Raw genomic sequence first — 25,393 nt, 5'->3', positions numbered from 1 at the left:
CCGGCCGAGTATCCAAGGACCTCTCTGTATTCCGTGAGTCGCGTGGCCACCGACCCGACCCGACCCGCTCGAGAGATCGCCAACGTACCCGCCGCGCGACTGGTCGCCGCCGAAACTTGCTACACAATCTCTGGTTAGGCGAACGAAAACCACACGGCACAGAGAATAAAAAAAAAAAAGACAGAAGAGAACAGAATACAGAGAGAACAAATCAGAAAGAAACAAGGAAAGAGAGAAGGGTTATTTTGGATTTCGGAGATCGGAAGCGCGGCGCGTGTACGCGCGTATATCGTACGCGGGGATCGAAGGAGCGGATGGCCGGCCAGTCGGTTTTGAAAGGAGCCGCCGCTGACGGGAGAGGATCGTGCGCGTAAACGATCGAACGTTTTCAGCGAACGGTGTGTAAATGACGAGGCCGGCGGGTAGGAGGTGCCGGACGGATACGTGCTAGAGCAAAAAGGTACCACCGTACCGTGTTCGCGCAGGAAGTAGCCGATTTTTCGAAGGAAAACGCCGCCGCACCGGTGAAAGAGCAGCAAGCAGTCCGCTCTGTTCGGGTGTCGTGGAACCGACCGACAGGAGGCAGATGAGATGTGAAGCACGAGGACTACGCGGCGCGAAGCTGCCCGGACTCGAGCCGGAAGTCGAGAAGCCAAAGCTGACGAAGGCGGCCGCAGGACTGGCGGCAGGTCAAACGGGTACCTGGCGGGGGCCGCCTGAGATGACGACCCTGCGACGGGGTATCCTGGCACCCCGGTACAACATCTACGTACTGGTTTCACTGATCGGACTGTTGCTGCAGACCCAGACTGCGACGGGTGAGTCGCTCCTCTTCTACTACTTCTTCTTCTTCTTCTTCTTCTTTAGTTTTGTTTGCGGCGGACCCTGCGCGCAGGGACGCAACGTGTTTCGTCGTCTGTAACCTGATTTCAGTCCCCTTTGCTTTGCGTTTCGAGCTGATTGAGGCTTCGAACCTGCCGCGAGATTCTGCTATTCGGGGCGTTCATGTGCTGTAGGCAAGTTCTAATTCGTTTTTCGTATGCTGTCCGTCGAAGTGCAGATTTCAATTCACGTTAGATAGCTGTTTACGATATGTATTAGCGTTTTTGATGGGAATCGTTGACAGACCACACTGACGAATTACAGTTCATAGTTCGTCGTCTGATTTTATCCTAAAAAGAGCTTTGAACCTGCCATACGATATGACAGAAGAAAGTTTGTGCAATGATTTCCTGTGAACGCGGTTTTATAATTTCAATCCTGAAGTGATAGTGTTAGATTGCGAAATATCGCACTTTTTTACTTATCGTAAAATACAGTAGCGAAAGTTAATGTACAGAAATGTTATATGTCAGCTGAGGGTCAACAATCGCGAAACAGACAATTTGAAGTTTGACCAGCAGTCTAGCGTTAAACGAAGAAACGAACTAGGGACGAGCGGTCCCAACGCCCAAAGAATTTCGGAACCCTAATCGATAGATAAACGATGCATCGATCGTCCGACATCGTTCGGATCGATGCCCGCATTCCGATTGCCGTAAAGATGTCACGTTTCTCCCGAAAATTAAAACATTAACCGGCGCGCCGTCCGCTGCCAGCATTTTTCATTTTTACGCTCGGGAGACCTTCGTTATTGAACTTTTACTTTGACAGTAATCGTGGCATCGCACAAAGGCCAGGCAGAAATTGCCGTTCTGATTAAGCTCGGCATCGACGGCATTTAATGTTGCAATTAGTTCGAAAACCTGCATCGGAATCCTCAATAAACGTCACATAACAATCACGTATATTTATCGGCCGCGCTTTACAACACTTTGCGTCAGCGCGGTATACTACTAGCAATATACATGATTGCTCGCATGTTCAAGTTCGCGGACGGCAAAGCGAAAATAAAGAAAAAGAAGCTCTGCAATCTAACGCACTATCATCGCTTATCATTTCACGACGGTTAGGCGAACTTTCATTGCATGCAACCTCGAGCAATCCATTCACACGATTCTTTATTTTCTTGTAGCTTGTAATTAGTTTACATTGTGCTGGTTTATCGCGATATTGCGTTATCGGTAGCTCGTATTTGCCACTTATCAGGTTACTGGTTTCTGTTAGGTGTGTGCTGCATATTAGCAGACTTACATATTAGGTTTTATGATAGAGAATGGCGAGGATGATTTATTTAAGCAATTTAGTTTGCAATGCTCTCTTTCTATCAGTCTGGTTTTTGGTATCTTCGTTTAATCCGTTTGTTATAAAGTCTAGCTTGTAGTATCTTTTAGAGCATTATGTTGGAATTAAATTGTTTGATATTTCAACGATAATGGCGATCGTATCTTGCATTTCCTAATTTATTTTGCGAATTTTATACATTCATGACAAAACTGAATTAAAAGGTGCGAAAGAAAGAGAAAGTCGAGGTATCATTCTCAGTTCATATGTTTCCCATAAAGATCTGCAGTCTAAACGTACCACGACGTAGTCTGAATAATTCATACTCGACAAGACAACGTAATTTGTCGATTTGCAAGAAAGCTTTCAGTTGAGTATAATCCTCCAGCGTTCAGCTCGCAAATCCGATTTCTAGCAGTTCGAACCGGTGCGATTTGTTTGGGCACAAATCGCGCGCTACACTTCAGTATTATGACATTACCGCGCCTTTAATAGCTCTCGCTCTAGAGCCGATCTGAATTGATCCGTGCTGACAAAGCCATCGCGCCTTTTCAAAACAGTTGTTCCTTACAATCGGGCCGGGTTCTACCGTGCGCCGTAGAAAGCCAACAATGGTTTAACGTCCGAATGACAACCGGCGTTGACGTAACGGGTGCCGAGGTGTGTTTCGATTGTTGCCGAAGTGCAATTCTCGTTACGAAAACATCGGCGACAATCGATCAACCGGGGCACCGGTTTTATTTCTCGCCGTTTTAGACACGCAACACTATGTCGTACGCACTGATCGAAACTGTACAACAGTACATGCGTGTTTCGTCTCGTGTCTTTCTCTTTCTTTCTTCTTCCCTCCGCCCCGCTAACCGCAGTTTGTGTGTTTAACTGATTGAATGTGCCAACCGGTCCGCGCAATTTTATACCCGTCATTTACAAGTTTCCGCTGAAAACGTAACAGGTAGAAGAGAGTACTTATTTCTGGTCGGTTCGTTTATTTTAGTAACTGCATGCCCGTCGGTTACGGGGAACACTACGGGAAAGAAGTTCTGTTCAACATTCGTACGAGATATTACGCGAACGTCCGATCGTTCCGAGGATATTTTGTTACTAACGATTTACGTAAACGCGATTATCGGTTCCGCGAAACGGTTACGCTGTTTTGCACGGTTTCGGGATTCCGCGACGCGACCGGAACTTGAGCGCTCGATCTCTCGATCGGTGGGAACCGATCGAGAGGTCAATTAGATTTGACAGAGCGTTAGAACCTCGCCTCTATTGGCCAATTAAATTAAACTGATCTTGGACGCGTTAATTTGTTCACCGTTAGAGAGATGAATGGAAAGTCACGCAGTTGTAAGATTAAATGAAAAGTTGAATGGGAAATCATAACAGTAACTAGATTTTAATTGGTTGTGCTAATTTAATTTCTGTTATGAATTATTCTTTCTGAATTAGGCATTTGGGAATTGTTTCTCTGGATATAAGGATGATTTAGGACTCATTGTTTCGTTGATGAGAGTGCCTTGAGCTACACAATTATGGTAGAGCGTATTGTAATATAATAGTCAATAGAGTGTAGAATTATGATAATACAGAATTAGAAAAATCTTGGAGCAAAAAGTAACTGGTCTTGTTATAGTGTAATATGTTTTTAAAAATTGATGTGTCAATTTTTTATTAGGTGTGGCCAATTTCTGGCATTTCTGACGTCAGTCCCATTTGATGGTGATTATGTGGTTCGTTTTGGATCACTCGATCAAATTCGTTTCTAATCGCGCTAATTGCATTTGATAGTTCTTAAGAGATCGTGTCATTTTCCCTTCGTCAAGGTTGATTTATGTACCTACGCTAGTTAAACTACTTTTGCAAACGTTATGCTCGTTTAAATTCATTGACCTGTTTTTTCAGTAGTTCAATCATTTATCCAATCTTTTTATCGAGTCGAGCCCATAATTGTTACGTAAACCGACGATATATAACAAATTTTATCGACGTGAACCGTAATACTACTAAAATAAATAATCTTATATTATTATTACATAATATGTTACTATATCCAACAGGTATACAACATGATATTCGTACACCTAATTACATGTTCTTTCAGCACAGCTAGTACATATTAATTTACTCGTACAAACATCCTTCTAACTAGTTTGGGAACTTTACACGTTAACAACACATAAAAATAAAATTGTTGTTAAACCAGAATCTTCAATAAAAGTCCCGTACAGTTTGGGTTCAATTCGTGGGAACCTTTCGGGCGGAATATAAATTTTCCTTAAAGCCGGTGGCTTTGCATTTCTTTATAAAATTGTGTATTTGCACGAACTCCCACGATCTAATCACAACGTTAATAATACCTTACGCAAGCAGTTTACGGTTTTATCCGTTGAACGCGAAATTAACGTGCCAATCTACAAAACTTAACGCGAGACGCCGCTATTTTTTGTACAAACATTAATTTCCCATTGTGTTGCGCTGTGGCCAATTTGTCAAAAGACGCGGATAAGAATGTTTGATAGTTACGTTATTCACAGACCTGTCTTAGGGGTTTCCTGATGCATAGAATATTATTTTGATGTGATTTTTTTATTAAAAAACTGTCTATGTAAGATGTGTTTCAGAGAGGGAATTAAAATTTATTTGTCAGGATATTAGGTAAAGAACTTCTTCCATTGTCAAAAATGTCCGAGAAAAATTCTGATATCTTGAAAATCAGCTACAAAATTATTGTTAATAAAATTAATGTCAGGATATTAGGTAAAGAATCTTTTTCCATTGTCAAGAATGTCTGAGAAAAACTATAGTACCTTGAAAAGCAGCTACAAAATTATTGTTAATAAAATTTGTGTCAGGATATTAGGTAAAGAATTTTTTTCCATTGCCAAGAATGCGTGAGAAAAATTCTGATATCTTGAAAATCAGCAGGCTTGCTAATAATTTGATTAGGTTCCATAAATTGGAAACTTTCCTCTGCAACTTTGACTACGTTTTCGCACAAATTGGCGACCGCGTGCGATGGCAAAGTGCCGACAAATCCGTCGACGTGTCCGTTTCGCGAAAGTGTGTCAGAACGTTCCGTTGTCTCTGGGCGAGACGTCTTCGACGTGCTGCAGCGGGCAATCGCGAACGGTGATCACCCAATTATCGTCTCTGCGCCAATGAAATTAGTCCCGTTGATGTCGTGGATCGACCGCAAAAATGCATCGAGTGGCGGGCGTCGGTCGCCTTCGGACAGGCGATGAAGTGCGAATTAATTCAGCGCTAATTCCACGTCCATCGGGGTCCGTCCGCGCCGCCGCGGGGAAAACGCGAGGAACGACCGAAACGCTGACGAGCGCCTCTCTAAAACTTCATTAGCGTGTTCGGGAGACACCCGAAGTGGTGTCACGCTAAAATCAATTGTCGACTCTTCCTTCATAAAGTTGCAATTCGCGTTCTTCCGCCGCGCCACAGAATGTCTTCGCGCTAGCTGGACAAAATGATTCTTCCAACAGTTTTCATTGGTACTTTAATTGTAATCGCACAAGTCAGCTTTTATTACAGCTTATAATTGTATCGAAAATGTTAACAAAAAATATTTTCAATCGAAGTTGGATAGAGGAGAGGATAAAATATTTTTAACGTTGCTAAGTGATAGTAAGAACAAGGGAAATGGTGAATTAAATGATTTTAAATGTTAATAAAAAGTATTCGACATCGAAGTTGGATAGCGAACAGGATAGAATATTTTTAATGATGCCAACTGATTGTAAGAGTAAGAAGCAGGATGAATCAAGCGATTTTGAGCGAAGTTAGGGCGGCTAGAGCGAACGTTTTGTAAAATCATGCGTTCGATTTTGAACGGAAAACGTGCACGCGATTCTTAGCAGACAAATTGCATCGACTCATTGAATAAATTGATTGCCAGGGGACAATCACTTATTGAATGCACCGACTCGTTCTCCGAATTAACCCTTCGCGTTCGGTTCACGCGAGTGAGCCTCTGACAATAAAGTTGGCGCTCGATTCAAACGTGCAGGAATATTTATTATACAGACATTCTAAAATACCTATTTCATAGCGCGGATCTTCACTACAATCTTAATATGTTCAAAATGATGTAACATTTCACAAATATCATTACCAGACTGCGAATTGTAGACTGCGTATTTACAAAGTAGAACTTTATAAAAATCAAAGATAACTGTTTACTTCATTGCTCGGTGAAGTGACTGCAACAGCTTCATTCGCGACTCACGGAAACCATCAGCTAACTAACCAATTGCCTCTAAATTCCCCGCGGAAGTGTAAATCCCGCAACATGGTCGCCGCGACGTATCAATAAAACCCGTCAAGAATGTCAAGAATATTTCCCAATTAACACACCTGTCTTGGCTGGTAAGGCCGGCGGATTCATCCATCGATCACCGGTGCTTTCATCGGCGACGTGGATCGTCGCAGCGGGCTCTCGTAAAATATGAAACAGATAAAACACTTTATTGCGACCATTACGGGGACACGGCGTTTAGAAGAGCCGGGACGGCGAGCGTCTTGGCAAGAGGACCAAATCAAGCCGAAGCAAACCAAAGCAAATCAACCAAGACTAAACCAAAGGGAAAGAGAAAGAATTGGAGGAAAGAAGAAAGGAGAAGGGCAGAGAGGCTCTTGCGAAGGTCGGTCTAGCTATAAAAGCGACAGAGGGTATCAGACGTGCAGAACAACTCACATCGACTCAAACCAAGTCAAAGCAAAACTAGATAAAGCAAGACAAGAGGGCATCAGACGCTCAAATCGACCCAAACCAAAACAAAAGAGAAAATGATGGGTGAAAGAAGGCAGGGGAAGAACAGAGGCTGTCGCGAAGGCTGGCTATAAAAGCGATACTCTCGCGGGGGGATCGGAGAGGGTATCGAACGCTCAAATCGATCCAAACCGGAGCAAACCGAAGTAAACCAAAGCGAAACAAAAGAGAGAAAGAAAAATGGGGAAGAAGTGAGGGGAGGGTCAGAAAGGCTGTCGCGAAGGCCGGGCTAACTATAACAGCGGCGGAGGAGAGTATGGGACGCTGTGAGCGGGTTTGCCGGGCAGTCTTACCGAATCTGCGGCGTCTTGACGAGGCCGATCGTTCCGCAGGGGGTTGCAGAAGCTGACACGGACGTAGGAAGGCTACTTGTAAGTAAAGAGACGCGCCGCGCGAAGGGAAGAGGCGAGCGAGAGAAGAGGAATCGAAGTGATCCGAGACACCGGGGGACGGAGAGGAAGAAGAAGCCAACACACACACATACACAAGCGCGCGGTCGCGCGCACGCTTGAACAGAGAGACAGAGACATACACAGGCAGGCACGCTTGTGTATAGAAGGTGGAAGGGAGAGAAAAGGGGGTAGACGGGCAGGGGAAGAAAGCCTGGTGTAATGGAGGAACCAGTTTGCGGGTCAGTGCTCCGCATCACCGAGTGGAGCTTGAGCCTGTAGACGCGAGGACGATGCCACTGGGCGAAAGAAGGACAGCGGCGGGGGCAGAGGGTCCCTCTAGGTCTTCGCCAGGGAGATCAGGGAGGAACGAAGGGCCAGCGGGGGCAGACGAAGGGGCCAGAAGGGCCCGGAGAGTCGTGAAGCCGCTCGCAAACGCGGACAGAGACCTAGGGGCCACACCACTGCGCTGGGGCCGCAGCATCGCGAAAACCATCGTAGCAGACAGCCGCCGATATCACCCCGTTTTCCTCAGAGAGGAAAAAGCAAAATGGTGGGCCGAGCCTCGATTTCTCAAGTGGGAAAAGCAAAATGGTGGAGCGTGCCTCGCTTTCGAGAGAGCTTTCCAACCCTCCTTGGGGAAGGGTCTCGCCGAGGGAGACGGAAGCTCGTTTCGAGTCGGAGGCCCCGGATGAGACTGACGGTTGCTCGAGATGATGCCGCTGGTGGGGATAGGTTTCAGGGATGGATTTAGGGATCTTAAGCCTCCTATACACCGTCAAACCATCCGCCATGCTGCTGTCCAAGTCTAATTGTAAGTTTCGTGAAGCCTGCACACGTTTGTCCCTTTCGTACCGATTCCTCTCGGTTTCTTGTACGATGACTTCGAACACGTTCCAAATATCGAATTATTTTGTTTTCTATAATTAATGGAGATCGTGTCCACTTTGCGTAAAGATTTTGCAGTCTGTTTACCACATAATAATGTAATAATGTACGTAATTAATTAAGTCAGGAACACGTGCAGGACTTGACGGGGATTATAAGACTGTTCGAGGCTCAATAAGACGGCTAGAAACATGCAGTGAATGTTGTAGAGATCACGATCGACGGAAGATCGGCGGTCCGTGTAATTTCTTGATCGCGCGGCGCGACTCGGCCCATCGCTGCATCGTTGCGCCAATGGGATTACGCGAATGCGTTTACACGTCGTAAATATTTTCCCGGTCGGTGTTCGCTTGTACACTGCCGATTTTATTGATCGGCAGCACACGAACATGGTTGTCCAGCCTTTCTTTCTCTTTATCTCTCGTTTTCTTTCTTTCTTTCGGTCTCTATTCGCAACGCGTTTAAATACGCTAAGCTTTCGTGTGCCTCGCATTACTCGAGCCGACGTGTAACATTAGATGCTTACGGAATATAATCCCGGTTCGATATTTTTAGATAAATCGCCGAGTTACGTAACGCCGGTTCGTTCGTTTGTTTGCGAAGCTTTTTCACCGACAGCGAACGCGGATTCCTCGATCCCTTATGCGGGGAGCCGGTTCTAACGAAAGATGGACTTTTTAATGTATAGATTGATAGTATGATTTTGAACATGTTCTCCCAGAAGCGTTTAATGACACTCGAAAAAATGAGCCGGCTGTTGCCATTTTTGCTAGCGGCTTAAATGTGTTCCCTGAGAAGCAATTATAACTCCGTCGTGAAAAGCGCTTTTGGACTAGAAGAAATATTTTTAGTTACTCGAATAGTGTAGTAAAGTAGCCCTAAAATTTCGAAAAGATTCGCCCAAATGTTGTGATTTGTACCAGCTCTACAGAATAATAAGTATAGAGAGTGATAACGATATCTGTACCAACACATGTACACACGCTAACTACAAGCACAGTCTAAGGCAGAACAAGATTAACTAAAAATGGTGATAATTTACGTACAACTCCCACGTAGTATACGGAAATTACAAAAAATATTTCCTCGCGGGTACCACAAAAATTCGATCGTGTTTCGCGTTTCACAAAAGTCCAGTTACACTTGCCAGCTATAGAATTGCAAATTGCTCAAGGTATCCAAGTATAATAACGAAAGACAAGAGTCCGCGTACAAATGTTCGCTGCAACGAGACACACGTTGCGTGTAAAACGCGATCGGATCGTGGAATCGGGAGCGATTATCTCGCCTACAATATCAGGAAATCGAATCGATCGATCGTGAAAAATATCGGATACGTCGTTACGTAAAATTATGCCACCGCGATTACGGGCAGCTCCTTTGCTCGCGCTTGGGAGCAAACCTGTGGGCGGCTCTCGATGTTTGCGCAGCTTTCTGGCGGAAACGTGCTTTCGTGAATTAATGCAAATTCCTTCGCGCGACCGTCTAGATCCACTTCGGAAATTTCGGCGAACTCGGGTCATCTATATTCGCGTGTACAGTGACTCTCACTAGTATTTCAACACTAAATATTCTCATTTTTGGAAAATACTACATTCACATTGTTGTAATTTCGTGAAAAAAAATCGTACAACGATGTGGCCAGACGTAATTCGGCGTGTTTCCCGGTCGGTTGAAAAATTAATTTGAAATCATCCGTGCTCGCGTACGGTTCCGAAGTCGAGATCGATCAGCGGTGTGGGATCGAGTGCGCGGCGTCGTCGACGATGGTTCGATGGATCGTACGGATGGATCGGATCGCGTGTAGAAAAATCCGAAAATCACCGAGCCATACCGATTTCGAACTGACACGAGACGCCGAGGGTACAATATACGCACTCCCGCGCCGGGAATGTGCAGCGGCGCGTCGAAAAGCAGCCGAAGCGAGTCTGACAGCAAGAAGACCAAAACTACTTGGCGATCGGTGAAAACAGAGAATTCCTCTCAAGGATAATGACAGCGGAATAAAACAATGAACGGGAGGGGGAGGAGGGGACGGGAGTGGGGTAGGAGGAGGAGGAAGGAAGGTAAGGGTGAACAGGAGAGGCAAGGAGAGGCAAAGAGAGTCGACCAGGGGTCCAGGAGGGCCACGGCGATCACGGAGGTTGCATTTCTCAAAGTTACGGACCACTACATTTTAATGAACACCAACTGGTTCTACACAGCCCGCGTATACAGACGTATCGGATTAGCACTTTGACTTGGAGGCCTTTAATACGTGTAGCGTGGCAAAAACAGACCGACATGCATGGCCGAAGGCGCAGTCTGCGGTGATGATGAGGTTGCGATAAAACACTCGAGTTATGCGCGCGCGTGCGGTTAGTTTCAAGTTCCAACAACGAGAGTGATTACTCGAAAACCTGCGCCACGATAAAACCGACGTCGTGTGTATGAGCCAGCAGTCGGAGAAATGGCCGCTCGGGAATATGGGCCCCTGGCTCTCTTCGTCGGGGTTCAACGGCGAACGGGGGAAAAAAAATAATAAAAGAATAAGTAAACGGGTGGATAATCGGGGCTCCGCTTCTCTAATGTGGCTGAAATCGCCTTCCGAGTCTCTCCGGTACGAACAGTTCAGTTCCACTGAAAACACTTTGCTACTAGGTTTTTCTACATTTTTCTGAACTTTGACGTTCCGCAGACAATTCGCTTTCTGGCTGGGTCGATGCCACGGGAGGTATGCTTAACACTAGAAATTGTTTAGCATACTCAAATACTACTTTATTGAAATGTTATCAAAAATATCTGCAGTCTACTTATCACATTTCAGCCGCACATTCTCTAAAATTTCTATTGTTACGTCAAACAAAATTAATTTTACCTAGAATCATCTTATAATAGATTCACACGTTTCTAATAATGAAACAAAAAGGGAAAACAAGATTTTCTGAAACAGTAGCGGAACATTCTCTATTTGCAGACAGGAGAAATTGATGAGCTGAAATTTCGAATATGGCGTCGCGTTTAATACCCGAACAGCCGAGAGTATAACGCGAGGATAGATCTTCGCAAGCTGACACCCGATTAACGGTAAACCCACGCAGATAATCTCAATGGGTTTCGATCTAATCGGCCGGCTTTCAGCGACGGATGCTGGTCTCGTCGGAATTACTCCGGCTGTGATTACATCACGTTTTTCGTTGACGATAAACACGCTGTTTTATGCTGTTAATTAACCGTCGCGTCGGGATCTGCGCGCCGCTCGACCGCCGTGCCGCGCGTTATTATAATGTCGCGACTCTTTCGCCGATTGCTGTTCCATTTCGTAGTTTTTCTTGTACGAACGTCGTGTCGTTTTTCCCCTTTCCCCCTCGGGCCGCGCGTCTTGGTCGTTCTCGTTTTTCCTCGTTTTTTGCTCGCGGAACGGCGCCGCATTAAAGAACTGAACGGGCAAGGACGACGTCGATTAGCGTCTTTTAAACGGTATTCTAATGGACAGCGAACCAGTCAGTTAAATCCGGTTAATTTCCTGCCACGGTCGATTTCGCTAGTTAAGGCAAGAATTTATTTTAAGTATATTGTACTCGGCGTATTAATAGATCTGATATCAATGTGATGCTCGAGCACGGTACAAATTTAGCATTTAGTATTTAGATATGCGAGACGTGTCTCGAGGAGGAGTGAGCGGCTGCTTCTATATTCAGGGAAATTATAAGGCTAGTTACGGTCAATATGCATAAGGCGGTTCATAATATGTGGCTCCGGTAACATTGAATCCAACAAAAATATTCGAGACAGGAGATCTTTAATAGCAGGACACAAGAACAACTTCATACGCGACATCTGCAAGGGAAACTGTTGATCAGGGTGCAGTTTTTGCACATTACATTCGCGTTCGAGGCTATGCCCATCGTACCTGATACGTCCTGTACACCGCCGGCCAGACGGTGCACGATCTTTTCTAGGGAAATTTACATTTTAATGGAACGAAAATAATTGCGGAACACCATGTACGAGATAATTGTTTTCAATAAATTATCGCGTAACAAAGACGATACCAGCTGACTTGACGAGGATACGGCTTTCTCCGAACGTTTTCGAAAATTTATAAATGCATCGGATAAGACCGCTTTTAATATTCAATAAACATTGTATATAAAATAATGATATCCTCTTTTAGATTGAATATAATAATATAAGTCAATGTGCGTTAGGTCACAAAATGATTAAAACCTGACCTAGCGAGAGCAAGATGTAACGCTTGCTCGATAACCATTCGTCCCCAGGGCTGTGAACGCAGCTCCCTCCTATTCGTGGTTAAACAATGGTAGTTGGCAACCAATAACGCGTTAGGCTCTCCCCACTCCTCCGGATTGTGCTTCTTCCCACTACAATATACAAGTAGTGGGGTTGCTCCAAATAACCGAGAGGCGTTCCTAGTGGACAATCGTCGGCCAATCACTTAACTTAAATTAACAAACTTGAATCCAGCCAGTATCTTAAGATAATTCTGCCGAGCAGTTATCAAGCAACCAATGCAAAGCCTCTCATTCAAATCCGCAGGCTCAAAAGTTCCTTCTTTCTATACCATTTTTTGGTCCAAACAGTCCCCGCCCCAGAGTCAGACAGTCTGAAGTCCTCTATCTCGTCGCGCGGGACTAAAGCAGAATCTTCCGGTCTGGTCGGAGGCTGTCGGACGTAAGCGGATCCCCTCGAGCGTTTTCCGGGGTGGCGATCACGCCGGGGCACCGGTGAAATAACACGAGAGGGGTATCACGGGATCGGGCGACAGCAGGTGGTAAAAAGATCGGTACTCGGCCGAGCAAACGCTGCGCAGGCATTCCCGACGTGCCGCAGGGAGGCGAGTTCTTGCCTCGGCAAGACGGGCACGCGGTTAGTCATCAAGGCCCGGAGATTGTTCCCGCGGACGGCGACCCGACCGGTTGACCAAAACCACAAGCTTCTCTCCCTCTCTCCCCCCGTTAGTGTCTCTCTCTCTCTTTCTTTCTCCCCCCGTTTCATCTCTCCCCCGTCGCACCCCCACCGGTTCGTTGGCTCTCCGTGTGTATACGGTGCTCGCGCGCTCTCTTTATCCCTTTTCCTACTGTTTTGCGAGCCTGTTCTGTCCCTGTCCCTCCTTCCATTTCGTTGACCAGCATTTCCCTCGGCGCGGTGTGGCCGCGGTTGTCTCCGTTTCGAGTACCTTGCGTCCGGTCTCGGCCGAGATCGGGTAATCTTAGAAAGTCAACTGGGTATCGGGTATTGATGGGTAACATTGTTGCATGTCCGTGACTTCACTCCGTGTGTCCCGCTCGTCTTCTTCTCCAGGATTACCCACCTTCTCTGGAGACGCTCTTTCCTCTACCTCCGCGCCCCTCCACCCCACCAGTATGAATCTACCACCACGCACGCCACCGGAGCACGATACGTACCAGGTTTCCCGCGATTCGACCCACTGTCTTTTTCGACATTTTGCGATTTATTATCATTTTACCAGGGGGAGGGGTGGTTTGCCCACGACCGGTTCTTCGCGGTAATCGTACTTGAGTATCGGGTTAACGCGTCAACTGCCATGGCGTGCGCGTGTTCCAGCTTAGCCGAGAGCCTTTGACGCGACGAGAACCGGCACGTGATTCTGGAGCGGAGACCTCGGCCTGGCGAGGCTCCATCGTGCTCTGTGTTCGACTCGGAACATCACTAGACGTTTTATTCTTGTCCCAAATTAATGGTGTTTCATGTACAATACTGTTCCACCTCTAAGATTTTTATAATTTAATTTCCTAAAAATGAAGATCCGCAGTCTACATATTAGAAACTTGCCAGGCAGACGAAGTGTGTTGAAAAATGATGAAGATCGTTGAAAATCTCGACATTCTTTGATGTAAAAGACTTTCTCTTTTAGATTTTTATAAAATAATTTTTTAAAATGAAGATCCGCAGTCTACCTATTAGAAACTTGCCAGGCAGACGAAGATCCGCAGTCTATTTATTAGAAACTTGTCAGGCAGACGAAGTGTGTTGAAAAATGAAGAAACTCGTTAAAAATTCCGACGTTCTTTCATGTAAAAGACTTTTTCAGTTTCACTGAATAATTCCTAAAAATGAAGATACGCAGTCTACTTATTAGAAACTTGCCAGGAAGACGAAGTGGTGAAAAATGAAGAAGCTCGTTGAAAATCCCGACGTTCTTTTATAATAGACATTTTCATTTTTACTAAATAATTCCTAAAAATGAAGATCCGCGGTCTACTTATTAGAAACTTGTCAGGCGGACAGTGTGTTAAGAAATGAAGAAGCTCGTTGAAAATCCCGACGTTCTTTGATGTAAAAGACTTTTTCAGTTTCACTGAATAATTCCTAAAAATGAAGATACGCAGTCTACTTATTAGAAACTTGCCAGGAAGACGAAGTGGTGAAAAATGAAGAAGCTCGTTGAAAATCCCGACGTTCTTTTATAATAGACATTTTCATTTTTACTAAATAATTCCTAAAAATGAAGATCCGCGGTCTACTTATTAGAAAATTGTCAGGCGGACAGTGTGTTAAAAAATGAAGAAGCTCGTTGAAGAATCCCGACGTTCTAGAACGGCGAGCAACTGTAAATTTTCCGTTTCGCAACCCCAGGTGAGTTTCGCCGCGCCGTTGATTAGGTACAGGAACCGTGTCTCATTGTTCCCTCATTCCCTCCGCTCGTTCACACGTTTAGGTCTTCTCATTGTGCAGAGATAACACCGGAAGAATCTTATCTCGGTTCCGATCGTGCACCGATCATTATGCTCTTCAGGAAGCGCGGCTTTCCTAAACGCACGCGGCGCAGCCGCACTCACATATACCAGGTGTCCCGATAGTTCGCGATACTTTGTGTCGCGGTGTTGGCGAACAAAAAGGTTCGGCCAGGAACATCTTGATAACTTCGGAATGCGTTTCCTAGAGGCGGTCCGCTCGAGAACGTAGCTTTCTATTCTCTCGTAGGATCGTTGCGAATGCACGCGGCCATTTTGCATGGAAACGCCGACGTTTAATAGTTTCTGCTGCTGTCGGCAATCTGCCATCAATCTGCCGATTTTTTCACCGCGTTCCACTTCTTCTGCAATCCTCGTTTCACTCGCAGTGAAATCTGCAGATTGTTCTGGGATTTTATTGGTACATTCCCTCATTGTGTACGTTTGTACACAAGGATTTCATACGGTGCGATGTTTTTCGAAATTACGAACAGGGACAAATGGATAGAAAGGCAGCGAAGTGATGAGAAACTGGGATTTTTGGGATTCTCGTTCAAGGAACAATATTAGCAGAGATTTATGAAAAAGTCTGACGGGAGATTCAGCGTTGTTTCGAGTCTAAGACAGCGCATCCACAAAAGCCAGCACCGTGGAGCGTAAGTACACACGGAGTACGGATAGGCGGTTTAATCGGCAGCTTGTATCTCGCATACCGACGTGCCTGTGCAGCCTAGAGGATAGAGCCTAGAACCCCGAGTCTAGACCCATAACTCTTCCACGATTTTTCCGAGTGGATCGCATTATCCTCCTGTTTACGATAAAACTGGCTGACAAGCACGGTGCTCAACCGACCGCATCCTCCGCTTCGCGAAAATATTCTTCCTCCTCATCCCCGTGGAATATAAAGTGCTTGTACCGCAAACAATGTCAAATGTTTCATCAATATCTTGGATCTTGAGCCTCCGGCTACAGGGATTTCAGCTTTGTTGAAAATCCTGCTCGTGGATTGACTGTGCGGAAGCGATTTGATTCGATTCTTCTGAAAGTTCGATCTGCTGATTGATTCGCACAATGCGGATTCAGAATTGTTCTTTGAAGAAAGCAGTTGTCTGATTCGATAAGAGGAAGCCTACGAAATTGTGTTCTTGTATTATTTAATAATATGAAATGTTCAATCGAATATATTTATAACCAATTATTTTCACTGTTGGAGTACGTGTCTATCGGTATGGGCTTTTCTCGTTGCACCATTGTATTTTCTTTTTTATGCTCTTTAAGGACCTTGAATCTGCTCGGCGCCATCTCCTTTAAGCGACTTAAAGCGTGCGTTTCACGGCGTAATAAATACCATTGCGGATTGTGAATGCGAGCACCTCTGTCTGAATAATCTTTTTAGTACAGTTGCATTGCTATTATATGTATACGAAAAAGTTCATTCAAGTCATTATTACGTTCATGGACAGGTATAAATTCGTTCTTCTATTTTTCGATGGGAATTAACGTTGTGATTTTCGAGTAATGCAAACGACTTATTTATAACAAAGATATTTGTTTGTAAAATACTGTATTGTTTGGATCCGATCAATATTTTTAACACAAAAAAATGCTATGTAATCTTGAACTGGGCACTAATAATTCTACAAAATTTTTCACGGACGCTCTTAAGGGGTTAAGGAAGGAGGACTATAATCAGTCGTAACGGCCTGTAATTTTTAAATCTCATATGTTTTTAGTTCAATTCAGTGTTCCATCTTATTTCTCTACCACCTACAAACAAGGTAGCTTTTTATTATCAATCTTTGGTAATAAACCCACCAAACCACCTCAACACGTTTGCCGCTACAATTCTTACATTTCGCAAATCGGTTGGTCGTTTCACCAGCGAGCTTGCTGGGGCAGAGGTGACCCGGGTCGAAACTCGGTCCGCGAAAAATACTCTTTCTAGGTCCGGGTGGTTCTCGGGGCTGCGATGACGCAAGCCCGCGCGCAGAGGCGGAAGGACTCGAGCGTGAAAGAAGAACTTGGCTCAAAGTTTCGTTCATCTGGGCCAAGCTCGCAAATAACAAACCCGTAGAGAGGACGCGGAACCGCTTCGCGCCCCGTCTCGTCTCGTCGCCTCGTGTCGGTAGATGCAACCACAGTGGGTTTGCTGGCTTTCTGCGAACTGCGCGAGGTGGCGAACACAACGCGGCCCACCTAAAGGGGGGTAGAGTGGGGCAAACTGCGACTGCATTTACGCGAAAGGGACGACGGGAACCAAAGGGGGGAACCAAAGGGGGAGCTGCACCGACGCCGGTGAGCAAAGAGTGAGAGGGAGAAGAAGAAGGGCGTAACTGGGCCAAACGGTGGCTGTGTCGCGGTCTAGACACGCCGTGGCTGAGAATTAATGCTCCGTGTTTGCCAGACTTTCCTTTTCGCTCCGTAACAAGCTGCCGCGCCGCGATTCCGCCGCACCGTATGCCCCGTAATCCGTGACGTCCGACGGATTACTAATTATAATCGCGCGAATCTTATCGAGGCCGCGCGGAATCAACGCTATTCCCGGACGGGGTTGCACGGCCTCCGCCTTTGGATACGCTTATGTGAACGTTCTAGCCATTGAGAGAATGGTAACACTCTGCGGTTACTATTTGGGAAACCTCCGAGACCACTTTGCTATTCAAACGGTTAGGGAGGGGTGCCAACATTGTGTTTCATTTATTTTGGATCGACCCTTTCGCGATTTTAATTCTGGAAGCTTCACTAGAGTTTCAAGTTTTACAGCCATTTATGTGATGGAGCAGTGACGCTCTATGGCTCTAATTGGAAATATTTCAATTGGCAGTTTTTAATCAAAATGGAGAATTATTGTCACATGGTCGTAGAATACGCACTGCTCACGAGCTTGTAAGAAATGATCAGCTCTGACAGCGGCGATTTGTCGTACACGATACGAATTCATCTTTAATGTGCGAAGATGTTAAACCTTTTTCTAAGTGCATGGTAGCAAGGTAGTAGTCGATGGATCAGGGATTATGTGGTTCGTGTGGTTACGATCGTATCGATTATTATGTAAGGTAGATACACAGAAGCAGTGGGATTCAATATGTAATAAGAACCATCGATAATTTCTGTCGCGAAAAATGCTATCCTTTAATTCATCGACTCCATAAAATTAACTAGCAGAATCAATTTCAGCGTTGAATAAAATGAGTATATTTCTTGAAGTAAAAAAACGTTATTGTGTTGTGTAAATCTCATTGTTTGTTGTCGCTCGAGGAGTAATTGGAAAGTACTCGAATCTGCGAAGAAAGCGAGTGGATCGACGGCATCTCGGTCGTTCTTTGATCGCAATAAAAATAGTCTGATTTTCGTCTGTGTGAAAGGCGCATTTCGCGCGACGTTGAGGGAGGTCAGTGGCAAAGGCGAGCCAGAAAATGAGAGCAGCCTCTTCTAAGAATTGTCACAGAGCTTTCATCCTAACTCTCCAACAGACCCCTATTTTTAATTAACTTTTCACTCGTTCGATGCTGATTTCGTCTACGCATCTTCGCACACAGTTCGCAAAGTATCTGAATAAAAATTATTAACATTGCTTAATGTGTAGTACAAAAAAGTGATAAACAATAAGGTCAATTTTTTTAAATCAGTGACAGGTATTTTTTGATTTCTTTTTAGATCGGCTATTTTGCCCGGTTGAAATTTCCTTAATAACTCGATCACCGAATGAAACGGGAGGAAAGGAAAGCGGTCAGAATTCAATACACTCGGTAGTTTCATACAATTAAACATTGTAATTTAACTCCGATTGTGTTTTTAGGCCTGAGAATCTCGAATTTCCCGTGGTGCGGTAAAAAAATATCAGCGAAAGTCGCTCGCCGGAAAGCTTAGTATCGAATCGCTTCTGTTGCCGTGTTTACTTCTGGAGTAATGCCTACCCGTAATCACAGGCGATACAAATCTGTAACCGACCTGCATAAATCTGACGTAAAAGTGGTCATATTACTCACCGGATAATAAAAAGCATAATCTTTGTGATGTAACAATGACTGCTTTATACAAATTTCAATCATTTCCGCAATGTCACAAAAATTACGGAAATTCCATCCAAAAATTTACCTATATTTTATTGTACATTTCTTGATATTCAATTTTTCCAAGTTTTGGTAGACTAATTTCTTTCGGGATTCTTTTCCCAAAGATATTCTGATCGAGCGCAGTCGCCGAGAATCGCGCTAACAGGCTTCCGGCCGACAACGCGTTAATAAAAAGAAATAGAGAAAGAAAAGTAGGACAAATCCAGGGAAACCCGGACGAACGGCAGACACGTGCTAAACGATCGTTCGCTGGCGAATCGGTACCGAGAACCGATTAAACGCGCTTAGTCGGCGTCTGTATCTGCAGCCGGTAGCTTCCCGTCGATTTCGCGATAGAGAGACAGACAGACGGCGAAGAAATGGGAACGATAGGAGGAGAGAGGAAAAAGTAGGGAGAAGGACGACGCACGGGCACAGGCACAGGCACGGAAGAAATCGAAAAAAGGGACCGAAGGGCAGGAAGAGGCGCGGGAAAAAGGAACGACCGATAGAAAAAGAGGAAAACGGTGGCCGCCGCGAGACGACGCGTCGGGGGGAAAAGATCGACGAGGAAAGCGAGAACGAGGCTGCGAGGGAGACAATGAGGGAAGATATGGCTGTAGGGGAGGGAAGCAAAAAGACCTCGGATCTTGGTTACGTGCAGTTCGTTGCCAGACACCGGCCAGGCTTACCAGGAGACGGAGAACTGCCGGTTTCCGATTGCATTATCGCGCGGTGATTAATCGATGCCCGAGGTGTTCCATTGTCTCTCAGGGACGTCTCGATCCTGGCCCCAACGGCGTGTCCTGCGCCCTTTTACGCGAAAACCCGCCACGATTTCTTCGATCTCGATTTTCGCATTTTTAGGGGACGCGAACCACCCACGTGCGCCCTTCGGTTTCGACATCGATTGGTCTCGATTCGATGGGATACTCTACATATATATTCGACCAATTTGTCAACTTCTTTTACAAATTGAAAAAAATTCCCAATTAAATCTGCTCCCAGAACTCCGAGACGCAGAATAAAGTAAATCATAGGTTCTATTTTATTTCCTTTTATATGAAGTGTAAATATTATAATTTTAATTCAGGTGATTTTCCCACACAGTAAAAATTAATAACTATTCACAACTAATTTTTGTAAATACACTATCTTCTGCACTTTAAGATACGCAAACGCTGCGCCTCTGTAAGAATATTTGCCGATAGATTGAGCAATCGTCAACAATGTTTGAGCATTCTCTGTTTTTCGCAAATCCCAGCTGTGTGTGTATAATTATTTAGCGTAGCGCAACACCGAAGCCCCATACAAACAACTAGGATCAAGTAAAACTGTTCCAATTCTTTCTAGCATCGACCCTGAGCGTTAATAAAAGAACGAAAAAACAAACGGTCCGGTATGTTTATCTGCGAACGAGGGCAGCAGTTATCACAACAATGAATCAATTCGAAATTGTTATATTTAACGTTTACTTACGCGATCGCGACTCGACGTTATTAACTAATCCACCCGGGGCATTCCTTTATAACCGTTCAATGACGTTTATTGTTGCAATCTGTTACGGAGCATAATCGCTTTATGAACGCGTTTTAAGCACACGCCTTTGTTGACGACGTCTGACTCGCTCTTCAGTCGTAGCCAAAGAAAATATTGTATAAGGAAACCAAAGACAGGGATCGCAAGTTCTGATCCGCTGATCTACAATGTGCTTTGAATACAATCAAGATTGTTGCGCGATTATGCGCGTTCGCTGTCTCTTGTAAACATCCCGTGTTTCAAACTACGTTTATCAGCGTAATTTCTTTCGTATTCTTCTGCGATTCCATTGTTCGGGTCGCTTCGATAACCGATAAGATCGTTCAATAACGAGCTGGAATAGATTCATTGTGACCTGAGACAATAATTTTGAATGCTTCATTTAAAACTACTTGAAGCTGATCTTGCAAAATAGATAGTGAATTTATTATCTCTGGGTCGATGCATGTGCAACTTGAAGAATAAAAGCAATCTGAAAAGCGTTCTTTTATTTCATCTCAGTATTTTTTAAACATTTTAAAACTACGCTTTAAAATTTTATTTCACGTTATTTTTTCTCGTAGGAAAATAAATACTTGTTCCGATGTTTATAAAATAAGATAAAGGAGGTATTTTTCACGATCGTACTTTTTTGAAAATAGTAGTATATAAATAGTAGAAAATAGTAGAAAATAGTAAATTAATGTAGAAATTGATCGAAACTGTGCGCCGTGAAAAATAATTACTATTTTTATAAAATAAGCTATAAAAATTAGGATTTCATTGTACATCGTCTTCCCTCGTACAAAAAAGAAACGTTCTAGCCAAGAGAGTAAATTGTCTCTTCTTACTGTTCATAAAATAAACAAAAATTAGGATTTCTTTCTGCCGCGCGAGAAGAAGAATCTCGCGGAGAGTCCCGTAGTTCCTATGCAAAATGCGTGCAAGTACTATTTAAATACACACAAATCGAAAGTGGAAGTAATTAGTACGTTCGTTGCGAGAGCCATCATCGTGGCGTGGATGTTGGCTTATCTTCGAGCCCGTCGTCTTCGAAGAATTTTGCCCTAGCCGATGGAGAGTTCGGCAAACAATGTCGACTATTCCTAACTTGTAGCCAGGAATTGGACGAGGTCCGTGTGTGTGCTGATCACACAAGCCGGAGTACTTGCACACGGAGTTCACGCGGGACACGTTTCCTTTATGAATGCATAGCGCAGAAAAGTACTTTGCCTCCCCATTTCTCGCGACTCAAGACCGCATCGTTTATCTATCAATGATGCACATGCTGTAAAAATATTCCCCGAGCACGATGCACTTTTATTTTTAGACTGGGAACACACCTGTGACACGCCTGAAGAATATCCTGTATCGCTGAACGATTTTTCAATATTTAGTTTCGAAAGACACAGAGTGCTGAGGTGGCAAATCCTGTCACAAAAACTGCGAATAAAATTGATGATTGACAGAATTGATACTAATTTTTGTATGGAAAATAAAAACTGTCTACGTCCATTACAGGACTCAAATAAAATTGTAATTCTTTCATTGAGTATTTCACCAAGATCAAAATGACACATCTGTATTTTAAAATTTGAATCTTGTTGAAATACTCGATGGAAGAATTACAATTTTATTTGAGTCCTGTAATGAACGTAGATTTTTATTTTGCATACAAATTTGTTTAATTTAAAATTTAAATTATTTATTTAATTTTTATTTTGCATACATTCTCATTTATGGATCCACAATTGGTATATTCCAATATAGATCAGCGTATCTTAATGCGAATTTTATAGGTAAATAATTTTCAAAAAAATTTTACGTGATTTTGCTGGTTGGTTAACTCGCAGTATTAATCACGTTCTGAAGTGTTTCACTGACTTGACAAGTCAATGGGACGAAAAATGATAACTCCACATATTTTTCTGAGAAGATCAGAAGTCCATGTCTCGTGGCATTCGTCCCATTCCATCACCGACGTACACGTGTAACATTATTGCGGGCAACGTTCCTTTTGCAATGTTATGACACGTTCGTCAAGCTTTCTAACGAACGTCCCTCGATTTCGCGGCGGGCCTTGTTCCACTTTTTTAAACGCGCGTTTACGCCTCCCATAGATGGCGTTAATTAAAAGTCCTTAGAAGAATTTTCCCCTGCGACACGTCTCATTAATACTACGTTCCGGGAATACTAATCCGTTCACAGTCATTCATTAAAAAGAGGCGCGTACGCGGTTTTGCGTTACACACCGAGCATAGTTATAGCCGCGATTACGCGCGCTATGAACAGGAAAAAATGCCCTCACGAGACGATTCCGTTCCATTCTTTCGGCCTCAAGGTTTTCTTTGCTCGCTGGATTGGAATTTTACGTTTTCATTCTGAAGCAGATACCGTTTCCTATTCACTTTTTGCTCTACAGTGTACAACTTGCGGCGAGGATTGCGAGATGAAGTCCATCAATTCCTTTAATCTATGATCCTCCTTATGTCTTAATTCATAAATTCTGTGTTTCTTTACAAAGTGAAACAGTTTCTTTGGATAGAATTACACAGAATTAAATCAATTAGCTAATTCAAGTTGTTAGAATGACTTATCTCCAATATTTATTGAATAAATTGGCATAGCGGAGTGTACTTAGTGAATAATCGAAATTTGTTGATTATGTTGCAGGCGGTATGTGCTGGTCCTCCATCAGCAATGGTCGTTGCAAGGAGTTACTGTCGAAAGAGGTGACAAAGGACAATTGTTGTGCGTCGAACGCAGCGGCAGCGACCGCGTACTCCGAGGAGGATCTCGACAGCGGAAGTCTTTTTTTTTGGCAAGTTCTCGGAGGAGGTGTGCAGTGTCTTCCCTGCAGAGGTATGTGTGTGTGCGAACATGATCCAAAAATATGTGATATACACATTCTACATTTATCTTTGCACAATGATGTAGTAACCGATGAACAAACTTTACGCATTCGCAGCGTGCAATAATTTTCAGAATTCACTCTTCGTGTTTTATATCGCGGCGCATTACGCATGGAACGACTGACAACCATAAATCAGACAGATTCCGCTGTTTTATTGACGTACATGACCGTTTTACTAATTACTCCGCGTTTATTCGTATTCCCGGCGATCCACTAACAGTTTCGCATAACGAACTATTTAGCAGAAGAATAGTTAGATTCGCAGAATGCATAAGCGTTCTGGAAACTAATCGTATATGTTAGCTATTCCCACTAGAACTACGCCTATTTTCTTCGTATCGTATTCTCTGTTGCACATTGTATCATGTAATTGCATAATTATCGAAATTTTATAAATATGTTAAATTTTTAAAAATATTGCCTTTAAAAAAGGTAAACTAATAAAAAACAGATTGCGATACTGTATGTCCCCCTGGGAACACAGGGAAGAATCTTTTCGTATAATAAATAACTTACGAGTTATTCGAAGTCGTCATGTTAAAAGATTCACCCTGTGCACACTCTAAATTTTAAAAAATTAAAGAATGGTTTTTCAGATTGTCCCTCGGTGTCAACTTGACACAAAAATGAAAAATCAAATACGATGGGAAGATAAATAATTTTTTGAAAATGGTGACCTAAGGTGCGAAACGAGACTAACGTTCGCACCGAGTAGAACATATTGAAAACGAGAGACGGGCGAAAGTGAAGATGTTCTTAGAATTTCGCGATGTTTTTTCGCAGACAGCTGCGCGGAAGTGAGGTGCGAGGCGGGCAAAAAGTGTGTGGTGCGTAAGGGAAGGCCAAGGTGCGTCTGCAGCCCCGAGTGCAAGGCGCCGAGAGGCGGTGGTCCGGTTTGCGGAACCGACGGGAAGAGTTACAAAAATCTGTGCAGGCTGAAGAAACACGCTTGCAAGAAGGGCAGCCACGAGCTAGCGGTCGCCTATAACGGCCACTGCCAAAGTGAGTATGTATGAATGTGATGGAATCATTATCACACGACCGCATTTGTAATTGAATCGCTGCCGATTGATCCATTCAGGATTGTTTTTATGAAAAGATACGCGTCGAGTGACACGAGCTCATTCAATCTTCCATGTACACGCGTGCTTCAACACCGTGCGTTCAATTAATTGAACGCCGCGCCGTGGAATTACCGGCAGTATTCAAATGCAAAAATCGACCCAAGTAGCTAGCCGTAACACTAACAATTGTAGGGAACATTTCTTACACGTTCATTCGCATTTTCTGCACAGAATGTTCGATTACGAGTGGTCGTCTGTTTAGGAATGGGATTACGATATTAGCTACAGACTATTAGTAATCAATAATCTTCTGAAATCCATAAATTCATCTTATGAGTTGGAGCATATCTCACAAATGCTCTTTGTCATTGCTAAATGCATTACCAAATACCTCAGTTCCATATTATGGTACCAGGCATGCTCAACTAGGGCTTTCGCAGGCAAATATCCTCGAGTCTCGCTACTTTGTTAGACCGCCGCGAATCACGCGTAGAGTCAAAGTCTTAACGAAGTAGGGGCACTGTCATTGTGCGAGTAAGGGGGATCTGGCGGTATAGTGATCACGAGACTCTGGCTCTTTTGGGGCGTGGCTTTGCTAGCACGCGTCTCGTGGTGCTTGGCTCGCCGAAACTGGTTCGTACGAGCCGCGGCTTGGACAGACTTGGATCATAACTTCAAGGTAAGCGTCTGACTCTAGTAGGGTACGTCATTTTGGTCGTCATTGCTTTTGCTGATCTGGCTGACGCGCCGTCATCGTCGAGTCCAAGTTATAATCGTTCGAAGAAGAAGTTCCAAACAGCAACTATCTTATCCTAACATGACGACCGTTAATAATCGAACATTGCACACATACATTTTACATCCACACTCTCCCATAAATTATTATTACAAAAAATTAATAGTCACTGTTAGTTGTGAACGTAG

The 25,393-nt window shown here is 44.1% G+C and overlaps 1 protein-coding gene across 2 annotated transcripts in view; it reads left to right on the top strand.

Annotated features, from left to right (window-relative positions):
• LOC143213271 (follistatin-like) overlaps window positions 1-25,393 on the top strand; it is a 59,948-nt gene that overhangs the window by 1,511 nt on the left and 33,044 nt on the right. The window contains exons 2-4 of one of the 2 annotated variants that reach the window (XM_076432960.1): window positions 393-818; window positions 23,165-23,353; window positions 24,189-24,407. In XM_076432960.1, the coding sequence (XP_076289075.1) occupies window positions 587-818; window positions 23,165-23,353; window positions 24,189-24,407 (640 nt within the window). In that variant the 5' untranslated portion in view covers window positions 393-586. Of the gene's footprint in view, window positions 1-335; window positions 819-23,164; window positions 23,354-24,188; window positions 24,408-25,393 lie in introns of those variants that run through there. The other variant, XM_076432959.1, reaches the window with a different exon arrangement.

Source organism: Lasioglossum baleicum, chromosome 11, assembly GCF_051020765.1.
Source record: "Lasioglossum baleicum chromosome 11, iyLasBale1, whole genome shotgun sequence".
Taxonomy (NCBI): domain Eukaryota; kingdom Metazoa; phylum Arthropoda; class Insecta; order Hymenoptera; family Halictidae; genus Lasioglossum; species Lasioglossum baleicum.
Note: the sequence above shows the minus strand (reverse complement) of the source record. Positions and strands in the feature narration are given on the sequence as shown.